General features: G+C 47.4%; 1 protein-coding gene across 1 annotated transcript in view; it reads right to left on the bottom strand.

Moving 5' to 3' along the window:
* Positions 1-13746, bottom strand: part of tbc1d32 (TBC1 domain family, member 32) — a 344636-nt gene that overhangs the window by 238612 nt on the left and 92278 nt on the right. The window contains 2 exon segments of the mRNA XM_034162816.1: positions 6621-6838; positions 10466-10593. Of these exon segments, the coding sequence (XP_034018707.1) occupies positions 6621-6838; positions 10466-10593 (346 nt within the window).

Genomic DNA, 13746 nt, shown 5'->3' with positions numbered 1-13746 from the left:
GCGCCAGACCTAGAAGAAGTGACAGCTGTCATTCATCCCCTGCACCAGCTGTCACTCGTTCATCATCATCACCACCATAAAAGCCGGACTGCAACTCCACCTCCTCGCCGAGAAATCGACTACCATTCCTGAGGTAATCCTTCTCTGCAGTATTCGGATTAATCCACGTTTTGATCTCTGTTTGCAGCCATTTATTCCTGTGGGACAGTTTTGTTGGAGCGGCGTGTTGTGGGAACTGCGACGTCTTCGCCTCCCACTCTCTCCAGATAAGTGACTGACAGGAGCTGATTAAGTGTATGATTGGAGGTGGAGGTACTCCCTCCCATCAGTGTTGGACTGTGTATTACTGAGTGTGCGGACTCACACTCACACATCCTGTTTTTTGCTCTCTGCCAGCAGTACCAGGGTCGACAGTCGGGGACTGAGGCCACCTGGGGATTCGGGACTTGGCGGCTCCGGTGTTCTTCAGACCGTTGGTGGTGGAAGCCGTGTGGAGTACGGCTTCTCTCTCGTCGGGGGGGGTCTCCTATCTTCGAGCCTGCCACACGTCCACCTGGTGCTAATTGACTGTGCAGATTTTCTGTATCTTTTCGTTGTGTAGTGTCACAACATTAAATTGTTACCTTTTGGTTTATTCATTGTCCGTTCATTTGCGCCCCCTGTTGTGGGTACGTGCTACGACACCTTCACAACAGGATTTCTCGGCCATCGTCATGGACTCCGAGGGGCGTCAACCCGAGTTTGAACGGCCAATGGAAGAGCCAGGAGCGCAGGCGTCAGTGGGAGGCGTGTTGAGTGAGCTGCAGCAGATCTTAACCGCCTTCACGGCTCGGTTAGTTTCTGTGACCGAGCAGAGTGTCCTCCTTGATCGGAGGGTGGAGGCTCTCACCGCCAGGGTGGAAGCGCGCGATCAGGGCGCTGCTGCAGCCACTCCTCTGGCTGGTCCTGGGCCTGTATCAGACGTTCCACTGGTTGTTCAACGAACCCCCCCACCGTCCCCTGAAGCATACATAAGCCCTCTGGAACCGTACGGGGGCTGTGTCGAGACGTGCGCGGACTTCCTCATGCAGTGTTCGCTCGTCTTTTCACAGCGCCCTGTCATGTACGCATCGGACGCTAGCCGGGTGGCTTATGTTATTAATTTGCTTCGAGGAAAGGCACGAGCATGGGCTACGGCACTTTGGGAGCAGAATTCACGGCTCCTAACGTCTTATACTGGGTTTGTACGGGAGTTCAAACAAGTGTTTGATCATCCCAACAGAGGCGAGACCGCTTCGAACGTGCTGCTGTCAATGAGACAGGGGCGCCGTAGCGCAGCCGAGTATGCAGTCGACTTCCGCATCGCGGCAGCGAGGTCCGGCTGGAATAACGTTGCGCTCCGCGCCGCCTTTGTAAATGGACTGTCCCCGGTTCTTAAGGAGCACCTACTGGCCAAGGAGGAACTGCGGGATTTTGACGGGCTTGTCGATTTAGTTATACGCTTAGACAACCGTTTAAATGAGCATCGTCGGGAGCAGGCCGGGGGGCGTGACCGGGCACGAGCCGTCCCTCCCCCTTCCGGTTCCGACAAGGTGACGTCGTCCCCACGCTTCACTGCCAGAGAGCTCCGTGTGGCTACAGCTCCCCCTGCTGAGGAGGCTATGGACACGAGCAGGGCCAAATTAAAATCAAATATCAGACAAAGGAGGCTGGCCCGCGGGGAGTGTTTTGTCTGCGGCTCTTGCGAGCACATGCAGAAGGACTGCCCTAAAACGGTCAAACTACAACGCCCGTCCTTAGAAACTGGGCTAACGGTGGGTCATAACACGCACGCGGGAAAACCCCGTAAATCTGCACGAATCCCAGTAACAATCCTTTGTGGGGATTTGACCCTTCACGCCCCAGCACTGGTAGACACGGGGTCTGAAGGGAATCTGCTGGACAGCAGATGGGTAAAAGAAGTAGGGCTCCCTCTGGTGGCTCTGCCGGCACCATTGCAGGTGCGAGCACTAGATGGCACCCTGCTTCCATTAATCACACATCAGACACAACCAGTGACTTTGGTTGTGTCTGGGAATCACAGGGAGGAGATAGTGTTCCATGTCACACCATTTACCTCCCGAGTGATTTTGGGCTTTCCATGGATGGTGAAGCACAATCCCCGGATTGATTGGCCGTCTGGGGTTGTGACGCAGTGGAGCGAAACCTGCCACCGGGAGTGCTTAGGATCCTCGGTTCCTCCCGGCACTACGGCTAATGAGGAGGTCAAAGTTCCCCCCAATCTATCGGCGGTGCCAAAGGAGTACCATGATCTTGCTGACGTTTTCAGCAAAGATCTGGCGCTCACTCTTCCCCCGCACCGACCGTATGATTGTGCCATCGATTTGGTCCCGGGCGCTGAGTACCCGTCCAGTAGACTGTACAACCTCTCACGTCCGGAACGCGAATCAATGGAGACCTACATCCGGGACTCCTTAGCTGCCGGGCTGATCCGAAACTCCACCTCCCCGATGGGTGCTGGTTTCTTTTTGTGGGCAAGAAAGACGGCGGACTCCGTCCATGCATTGATTACAGAGGGCTGAACGAGATCACGGTTCGCAATCGATACCCGTTGCCCCTGTTGGATTCTGTGTTTACGCCCCTGCATGGAGCCCAAATTTTCACTAAATTGGATCTTAGAAACGCGTACAACCTGGTAGGGATCCGGGAGGGAGACGAATGGAAGACGGCGTTTAACACCCCGTTAGGTCACTTTGAGTACCTGGTCATGCCGTTCGGCCTCACCAACGCCCCCGCGACGGTCCAAGCTTTGGTAAACGACGTCTTGCGGGACTTTCTGCATCGGTTCGTCTTCGTATATCTGGACGATATACTCATCTTCTCCCCGGACCCTGAGACCCATGTCCAGCATGTACGTCAGGTCCTACAGCGGTTGTTGGAGAATCGGCTGTTTGTGAAGGGCGAGAAGTGCGAGTTCCACCGCACTTCTTTGTCCTTCCTGGGGTTCATAATCTCCTCCAACTCCATCGCCCCTGATCCGGCCAAGGTTGCGGCGGTGAGAGATTGGCCCCAACCGATAAGCTGCAGGAAACTACAGCAGTTCCTCGGCTTTGCAAATTTCTATAGGAGGTTCATCAAGGGTTACAGTCAGGTAGTTAGCCTCCTGACTGCCCTGACCTCCACCAAAGTCCCCTTCACCTGGTCGGATCGGTGCGAAGCCGCGTTCCAGGAGTTGAAACGCCGGTCTCGACTGCACCAGTTCTGGTGCAGCCTGATCCTGATCGCCAGTACGTAGTTGAAGTGGACGCCTCTGACTCAGGGATAGGAGCCGTGCTGTCCCAGAGCGTGGAGGCTGATAAAGTTCTCCATCCTTGTGCCTTTTATTCCCGCAGGTTGACCCCAGCTGAACGGAACTATGACGTCGGCAATCGGGAACTCCTCGCGGTGAAGGAGGCTCTTGAAGAGTGGAGACACCTGCTGGAGGGGGCGACGTTGCCCTTCACGGTTTTCACGGACCATCGGAACCTGGAGTACATCCGGACCGCCAAGCGGCTAAACCCCAGGCAAGCCCGCTGGTCTCTGTTCTTCGGGCGCTTTGACTTCCAGATCACGTACCGCCCCGGGACCAAGAACCAAAAACCAGATGCATTGTCCCGGGTGCATGAAGAAGAAGCCAAAGCGGAGCTGTCGAACCCCACCGAGACCATCATCCCCGAGTCCACTGTCGTGGCCACCCTCACCTGGGACGTGGAGAAGACCCTCCGGGAGGCCCTGACAAGAAGCCCGGACCCGGGGACTGGCCCCAAGAACAGACTATACGTCCCACCAGAGGCAAGAGCTGCCGTCTTGGACTTCTGTCACGGGTCCAAGTTGTCCTGTCATCCCGGAGTGCGCAGGACCGTGGCAGTAGTCCAGCAGCGCTTCTGGTGGGCGTCCCTGGAAACCGATGTCCGGGACTACGTCCAGGCCTGTACTATCTGCGCCAGGGGTAAGGCGGATCACCGGAGGACGACGGGACTCCTCCATCCTCTGCCAGTGCCTCATCGCCCCTGGTCTCACATCGGCCTGGACTTCGTCACGGGCCTCCCGCCGTCCCAGGGCAACACCGTGATTCTTCGTGGCCCTCCCGAAGCTCCCGACAGCCCAGGAGACGGCAGACCTCCTGGTCCACCACGTCATGCGGCTGCATGGGATACCGTCGGACGTCGTCTCGGATCGGGGCCCCCAGTTCTCTTCACAGGTGTGGAAGAGTTTCTGTAAGGAGCTGGGGGCCACCGTAAGTCTCTCGTCCGGGTACCACCCCCAGACCAACGGCCAGGCAGAGCGGGCTAACCAGGAGTTAGAGCAAGCCCTCCGATGTGTCACCTCCGCGCATCTGGCGGCCTGGAGTCACCATCTGGCCTGGATCGAGTATGCCCACAACAGCCAAGTTTCGTCTGCTACCGGCCTCTCCCCTTTTGAGGCATGTTTGGGGTACCAGCCCCCATTGTTCCCGTTGGTGGAGGGAGAGGTCGGTGTGCCCTCGGTCCAGGCCCACCTCAGGAGGTGCCGCCGGGTGTGGCAGGCCGCCCGCTCTGCGTTGGTAAAGGCCCGGACGAGGGCTAAGGCCCATGCGGACCGCCGGCGTTCCCCGGCCCCCACATACCAGCCTGGGCAGGAGGTGTGGCTTTCGACCAAGGACATCCCTCTGTGTGTCGACTCCCCTAAATTGAAAGACAGATTCATCGGACCATTTAAGATCCTCAGATCATCAACCCGGCCGCAGTGAAGCTTCGACTCCCGGCTTCACTGCGGCTTCACCCCGTCTTTCATGTTTCCCGTCTCAAGCCACACCACACCTCGCCCCTCTGTACTCCGGGACCTAAGCCGCCTCCTGCCCGGCTCATCGACGGGGAGCCTGCCTGGACTGTCCGCAGGCTTCTGGACGTCCGTCGTAAGGGCCGGGGTTTCCAATATCTGGTGGACTGGGAGGGGTATGGACCTGAGGAACTCACACTCACACATCCTGTTTTTTGCTCTCTGCCAGCAGTACCAGGGTCGACAGTCAGGGACTGAGGCCACCTGGGGATTCGGGACTTGGCGGCTCCGGTGTTCTTCAGACCGTTGGTGGTGGAAGCCGTGTGGAGTACGGCTTCTCTCTCGTCGGGGGGGGTCTCCTATCTTCGAGCCTGCCACACGTCACCTGGTGCTAATTGACTGTGCAGATTTTCTGTATCTTTTCGTTGTGTAGTGTCACAACATTAAATTGTTACCTTTTGGTTTATTCATTGTCCGTTCATTTACGCCCCCTGTTGTGGGTCCGTGCTACGACACCTTCACAACAACTCCTTTGATATCTTGGCTGTGTGCTTAGGGTCATTGTCCTGCTGAAAGATGAACCGTCGCCCCAGTCTGAGGTCAACTGCGCTCTGGAGCAGGTTTTCATCCAGGATGTCTCTGTACATTGCTGCATTCATCTTTCCCTCAATCCTGACTAGTCTCCCAGTTCCTGCTGCTGAAAAACATCCCCACAGCATGATGCTGTCACCACCATGCTTCACTGTAGGGATGGTGCCTGGTTTCCTCCAAGCATGACACCTGGCATTCACACCAAAGAGTTCAATCTTTGTCTCTTCAGACCAGAGAATTTTGGTTGTGCTTCTGGAATGTTCTCCCCTCTTCAGAGAGGAATGCTGGAGCTCTGACAGAGTGATCATGGGGTTCTTGGTCACCTCCCTGACTAAGGCCCTTCTCCACCGTTCACTCAGTTTAGACGGGCAGCCAGCTTTTGGAAGAGTCCTGGTGCATCCAAATTTCTTCCATTTACAGATGATTGAGGCCACTGTGCTCACTGGAACCTTCAAAGCAGCAGAAATGTTTCTGTATCCTTCCCCAGATTTGTGCCTCAAGGCAATCCTGTCTTAGAGGTCTACAAAAAATTCCTTTGACTTCATACTTGGTTTGTGCTCTGACTGTCAACTGTGGGACCTTATATGTAGACAGGTGTGTGTCTTTCCAAATCATGTCCAATCAACTGAATTTACCCCAGGTGGACTCCAATTAAGCTGTAGAAACATCTCAAGGATGATCAGTGGAAGCAGGGTGCACCTGAGCTCAATTTTGAGCTACATGGCAAAGGCTGTGAATACTTATGTACATGTACTTTTTTTTTTCACAATATCATTATGGGGTGTGTAGAATTCTGAGGAAAAAATGAACTTCATCCATTTTGGAATAAGGCTGTAACATAACAAAATATAGATAAAGTGAAGTGCCATGAATACTTTCCGGATACACTGTTATTTATCGATGTATCTATTTAACTTTATTACACTTTTATTGGACATAGATGAGCCAGAATACAAAAAAAACACCTGGAGCATCCATATAAACAATGCACTAAACATTTTCAAGTGAAATATTGTTGTCCTTTTTGTAACAACTGCCAAAAAAAAGAACAAAAAACCCTTTTCAAGAAGTTGGAGTCCCAGGTGCAGTTTAGAAGAGCCAAAAGGCAGAAAATGTTTAATTTATAATCAAGTAATGTCTTTCTGTGATACTTATTTCTTTCAGAGTAACAAATGATGACTAAAATCTGAGAGAAAGCGATTAGTGTTGTTCATGAATATGCACGGGGGGAACAGTCACGGATTAATTTGCACAGCCTGACCAGCGTACCTTTTTCCATGCAGCATTGATTGCCTTGTGCAGGCCGTATGGGCGGAGAACCTGTAAGCCCTCACAGGTGCTGTATATCTGCCTGCACACAAAGATGTAGGCTCCACACAATGCGTGGTACATATCTGAGTCACTCAGTGAGGGGAGCTCGTCATCCAGCAGCTTCAGGGTGAACTGCACAACAACATCAGCAGCAAATGTTCTGAAAAGAAGACAGTTAAAAGGTAAACTCTTTAAAGCGTGGCTGTTTGGATGATATCGTTTAAGCAAGCTCAAGTTATTTTGGGGTTTTCAAAAGAGAGAATTTATTACGGAAAGTGACCCGTTGGTATTGTTTACCAAATTTTGTCAAATTCACAGCCTTTTTAAATTCTGTGAGTTTAGGTCAGGACAAAGGTTGCACAATGCAGTTCCTCCAATCAAAGCCACATTAAGCTGTGGTTGTGGGCTTAGTATTGGTGTTGTAATTATTTTCTCCTGCTGTTTCCTCTGGATTCCCTTTTCATTTGTTGGACGTCGTTTTGGGCTTTTTGTATTCATGTGACTGCTGATGGGTGTGAACTTGGACAATAAATCACTGATAAGGGGTGTAATGACACACAAAAATCACGGTTCGGCACATACCTCGGTTCTGAGGACATGGTTCGGTTCATTTTCGGTACAGTACGGAAACAAAATGCAAAACCTAAATTTACTTGTTTAAACCAATAATTTATTGTAACATTATACAAACAGGAAAACAAAAAAAACTGCAAAGTGCTGCCTGGTAATAAGTTAAATAAAATGTTCTCAAATAAACAACAAATGAACGAAATATTATAAAAATAAATTCCTAGTAAACAGCTTTTAACAAAACCTTTCCACAAGTGTGGCACAACGGTTCTCGCATGAAGCCCTGTTCAGTTTTATTTAACATTCATATTTTTTGCCAGAAAATGAACTTGTCCAAGACTCTATAAGGAATTTTTTAAAGAGAATTAATGTTTAAAAAATCCCTTTACTTTTGTACAATTTATTTTATTTTCTATGTCTTTCTATTAACTGTTCATTTAGTGTGTGTTAATATATCTTTTGAAATAAGATTTGAAAACAAAAACGTGTAAGGCAAAAACCTGAGTAAAACCACCTTAAAATATTTTGATCCACAAATAAGCTTGATTCTTAGTTTGTTTATTTACACTCAACAAAAATATAAACACAACACTTTTGGTTTTGCTCCTATTTTGTATGAGATGAACTCAAAGATCTAAAACTTTTTCCACATACACAATATCACCATTTCCCTCAAATATTGTTCACAAACCAGTCTAAATCTGTGATAGTGAGCACTTCTCCTTTGCTGAGATAATCCATCCCACCTCACAGGTGTGCCATATCAAGATGCTGATTAGACACCATGATTAGTGCACAGGTGTGCCTTAGCCTGCCCACAATAAAAGGCCACTCTGAAAGGTGCAGTTTTGTTTTATTGGGGGGGGGGATACCAGTCAGTATCTGGTGTGACCACCATTTGCCTCATGCAGTGCAACACATCTCCTTCGCATAGAGTTGATCAGGTTGTCAATTGTGGCCTGTGGAATGTTGGTCCACTCCTTTTCAATGGCTGTGCGAAGTTGCTGGATATTGGCAGGAACTGGTACACGCTGTCGTATACGCCGGTCCAGAGCATCCCAAACGTGCTCAATGGATGACATGTCCGGTGAGTATGCCGGCCATGCAAGAACTAGGACATTTTCAGCTTCCAAAAATTGTGTACAGATCCTTGCAACATGGGACCGTGCATTATCCTGCTGCAACATGAGGTGATGTTCTTGGATGTATGGCACAACAATGGGCCTCAGGAGCTCGTCACGGTATCTCTGTGCATTCAAAATGCCATCAATAAAATGCACCTGTGTTCTTTGTCCATAACAGACGCCTGTCATACCATAACCCCACCGCCACCATGGGCCCTCGATCCACAACATTGACATCAGAAAACCGCTCACCCACACAACGCCACACATGCTGTCTGCCATCTGCCCTGAACAGTGTGAACCAGGATTCATCCGTGAAGAGAACACCTCTTCAACGTGCCAAACGCCAGCGAATGTGAGCATTTGCCCACTCAAGTCGGTTACGACGACGAACTGGAGTCAGGTCGAGACCCCGATGAGGACGACGAGCATGCAGATGAGCTTCCCTGAGACGGTTTCTGCAGAAATTCTTTGGTTATGCAAACCGATTGTTTCAGCAGCTGTCCGAGTGGCTGGTCTCAGACGATCCTGGAGGTGAACATGCTGGATGTGGAGGTCCTGGGCTGGTGTGGTTACACGTGGTCTGCGGTTGTGAGGCTGGTTGGATGTACTGCCAAATTCTCTGGAACGCCTTTGGAGACGGCTTATGGTAGAGAAATGAACATTCAATACACAAGCAACAGCTCTGGTTGACATTCCTGCTGTCAGCATGCCAATTGCACGCTCCCTCAAATCTTGCGACCTCTGTAGCATTGTGCTGTGTGATAAAACTGCACCTTTCAGAGTGGCCTTTTATTGTGGGCAGTCTAAGGCACACCTGTGCACTAATCATGGTGTCTAATCAGCATCTTGATATGGCACACCTGTGAGGTGGGATGGATTATCTCAGCAAAGGAGAAGTGCTCACTATCACAGACTTAGACTGGTTTGTGAACAATATTTGAGGGAAATGGTGATATTGTGTATGTGGAAAAAGTTTTAGATCTTTGAGTTCATCTCATACAAAATGGGAGAAAAACCAAAAGTGTTGCATTTATATTTTTGTTGAGTGTATTTTGCCATTAAAATTGGCCATCACTTATTAAAATAAAATAACTTCAAGGCCAGGGCTTCTCAAAGTCTGGGGACTATTTAATCACAGCGCAGCAAACAAGGTCAGTAGGATGAGCGAGTCCGAGTGAGGAGGATGGTAGATATCCCTGCGCTCAGCGCTTTACAGGCTGCTGCAGGCTGCGGTGGAGGGGAGACCCGCTGCCGCACGGTGACAACAAAGACTTTCACCTTCAGTCGTCAACCATCACAAAAATCTCCAGTAACGACAGGAAAAGTAGCTAGATTTGTCACTTTTGAGGAAATAAGTCATCAAGAGCAGGGGTGGCCAAGTTCGGTCCTCGAGAGCCACCTTCCTGACACTGTTAGTTGTCTCCCTGCTCCAACACACCTGAATCCAATGAAAGGCTCATTAAAAGTCTGCTAACGAGTCTTTCATTAGATTCAGGTGTGTTGGAGCAGGGAGACAACTAAGAGTGTCAGGAAGGTGGCTCTCGAGGACCGAACTTGGCCACCCCTGGTCAAGAGGGTGGCCAAATTTAGCGCGAAAGTTACCAAGTTGGCAACGCTGAAGGTACACGCAACGCGAACTCACCCGTCCACAGCACTGTACCGAACTGAACATCCCATACCGAAACGGTTCAATACAAATACATGTATCGTTACACCCTTAATCACTGGTGTTTAAAATCATGTCGGCTGCCTGCATACTGGGTTCATTTTGTAACTGTGACAGCAAACCTAACATTTAAAGGCTACAGTCAGCACAGGGTCTGAGGGCACAATTTGACTGCTTCAAGTCCATTGTCATGGAATACAGAGGCAAAGTTTCAAACTGTATCAGTTCTTAATACTGTAAAATCTATCATCATTCTCTGACAAAAAGCACTTTTTAGAGTTTAAGCTGTATAAATGTATCCAGTGATTGGCAATCACAGAAAAAAAACTGTTTTTGTCCAAGCTGTTCTTTGTGCAAAAAGACAATAACACAAACCTAATTCTACCCTAAGAACAGTCAAGTGAATTAGGTTAGGCTAACTCACCTCTCGGCGTGGGACACAACAAGATTCTTCTCACACAAGAAGAGTGATAATCCTCTGTCAGGGCTCACAATACGAGCGAGAACGTTGGCAATAAGAGTCAATGTCGCTGCAGGAGACTTTAATTCGGACTGGAAACCACAGAGAAAAAATCCCACAAAATCAAGTAAACCCTAGGAAACAAGTGAAATCCAAAGATTAACAGATCCTAAGAATTGAATTATCCTTTCTGTTCACACTGATAAAAATAAAAACTATTACATTTCAAAATGCAGCATTACTTTGGTTTACATTAGGCTTAAGTTACAATGATTTTAATTTACTATTGTGATTGTTTATCATTTAAGTCCCTCTCAATGTTAAATATTGCCACTGCTTCAAGCCCTTTAGCAACTCTAAAATAATTCTTAAACCATGAGAAGGAACACATTTAAAACTGTCCCCACATTACACATATATTTACTTACACATTGGCTCAAAACGATCAAAATCAAATTTTTCACAGTTCACATAATTTCAATAGCATCATGTGTGTTATGTCAATCACTACAACTTAATAGCAATATAATGTTATTAAAAATAACAGATACAACATAGATTTATCTCAGTGCTTCTTCACTATTACCAGTATTTCAGTCTTCAACAGTTCACATACGCCAAGATAAAGAACATGAATGATTCAAAGCTTCCCTATATTGCTGCAATTTCTTGTAAAAGCTTTTGAATGAGTAAGTGGTATATTCGGGATGAATTGGGCCCTTTGGCTGTATCTGTGGTCCTACCTGCTGTAAATAACTAGTGGCTTCTTGCATTTAAAAGCATGGCTTAAAAAAAATGTAAAAAATAAGCCAAGGTCTCCTGAGCACAATTTTAGATCTCCACCAGTCAGGTTTTTCTTTATTCACCATCACAAAGACATGATGACAGTGTTTTGGTTCTAAAGGTCGACCCCAATTTCGGGATAACAACTAAAGATTTTGAGGTATCAGATACAAATGTGTCACTGCCCACCTGTAAGAGTTCACATCATCATCATGACCTAAAAGCCTGGAAACCAAGGAGCAAGCAATTCCTCAATTAACATTGGAATCGATGACATCGATTCCAATATTTATTTTGTTTTTTGAATGTTAATTGAGGAATTGCCTTTCCTGTAGTAAGTACACTTACTACAGGAAAGGCAGTCAGTGAGGCAACAATGTCCATGAGGGAACAATTGCTGAGGCAGTCCAGAAAACCAGAAAGTCTTCATAAAAGATAAACCAAAGCAGCACTGAGGCAGCAAACACTCAACAATGGCAAAAAAAAAAAAAAAACAAAACTATGAGGAATGCAATGCTGGAAGACCTGTATGGTACTACGCAAATGTTTTACACACGTAATACATCATAAAAGCATTAAAAATTATGGAAACCTGAAAAATTCATACACAAATGAAATCTGTGCTCAATTTCAACTTTAATGACAATCGATATGAAAAGCGGGTTCTATTTACGTGTGATATTTGGTGTATAAATTGCACCAGAGCACAAGTCAGAGGACCCCAACAAGTATTTACTATGAGTAATTATGTTTTACAATCATTTTAATATTGCATGATCATTTGCAATAGTGTTTGTGTGGTATTCAACTGGCCAGTCCACTTACTACAAAGAAATGATTATTATGGAATAAAAAAATCTAGCTCACATATTCACTTTTGTTGGAACTGATTTTAAGTTGACATGCCAATAAAAAAGGGGGGTGGGGTGGGGAAATCAAATGCTAGTTTTATTATCTCTCCAGGATTGCCTAAAGGTTTTGCACAGTACTGTATTCTGCCTGTCTGTCCACAGACATATCTCCAAAAAAAAAAAACGTAAGGTACAATTTCAATCAGTTTTGGATGATAAACTCAATGGACCCTCCTCTCACCATTCAGGTCATGTGAAGGTCAAAGGTTCAAGTCAAATCAGGGGGCACTGTCTAAAATTCATTTGTTGCTATATGTTGGTAAATACAAACCCAATTCCAATGAAGTTGTAAATAAAAACAGAATACAATGATCTGCAAAATCCTCTTCAACCTATATTCAACTGAATGCACCACAAAGATTTAATGTTCAAACTGATAGACTATTGTTTTTGTGCAAATATTTGCTCATTTTGAAATGGATGCCTACAACACGTTACAAATGTTTACCACTGTATTACATCACCTTTCCTTCTAACAACACTCGTAATAACGTAATAAGCATTGGGAACTGAGGACACTAATTGTTGAAGCTTTGTAGGTGGAATTCTTTCCCATTCTTGCTTGATGTACGATTTCAGTTGTTCAACAGTCCGGGGTCTCCATTGTCGTATCTTGCGCTTCATAATGCATCACACATTTTCAATGGGCGACAGGTCTGGACTGCAGGAAGGCCAGTCTAGTACCCGCACTTTTTTACTACGAAGCCACATTGTTGTAACACGTGCAGAATGTGGCTTGGCATTGTCTTGCTGAAATAAGTAGGGACGTCCCTGAAATAGATGTTGCTTGGATGGCAGCATGTGTTGTGTTATGTGCCGACGCGGGTTGAGGAGCGGACCTGCGTCTGACTGAACCCAGCGCTAAATAACCAGAAAGCGGTTCCAGAAAAAACAAAACAATTTTATTTTCCCCTTCTTGTGCAATACTCAGTGTACAACATAAAAGTGCGTTTATCTGGCGGAGTGAAGGACGGCGCGCTCTCCAGCGCCCAAAGGGATCGAAGCCCGGCGCTTCTGGACTCACATTCACCGCCAAACACCCCCCAGGTGGACACGACAAACTGACTCTGTGAAGGATAGAAGAGGTGAGGTAAGTCAACAGCTACAACTAATATCCTTCAAAGGCACACACTATCAGCAACACATTCAGGTCTGAATTTAAGCTTTATGTAAATGAGCAGCTTCTCACAACAGGTGGAGGATCATCAGTCCGCACGCCACGGCCGTGGAAGCGAGCTGCACAATTCTCATCAATGTTCAAATATACTGCGTAACAAAATACCAAATTACTATTAACACTTATTCAGACAATCAATCACCTCTGATGTGTGCTGACAGCATGTGTCCCTCACCCGTCCTCCTTCACAGGCACGATGTGTCAAACCCAGGCGCGGTCCTCAGCGTCTCACAAAACGAACGTCACAAGGTCGAGTTCCTCGGCAATTCTGCTTGAATCACTCATGGCTTAAATGCAGACGCCATCTCATTATCTGCTTCAGCTGAAAGTCTTTAAGTCTGCACGTGAGCATCATCCACAGGTGCTGCAAATCA

The sequence above is a fragment of the Thalassophryne amazonica genome, chromosome 21, assembly GCF_902500255.1.
Source record: "Thalassophryne amazonica chromosome 21, fThaAma1.1, whole genome shotgun sequence".
Lineage (NCBI taxonomy): Eukaryota > Metazoa > Chordata > Actinopteri > Batrachoidiformes > Batrachoididae > Thalassophryne > Thalassophryne amazonica.
This window is presented reverse-complemented; position numbering and strand designations above follow the sequence as displayed.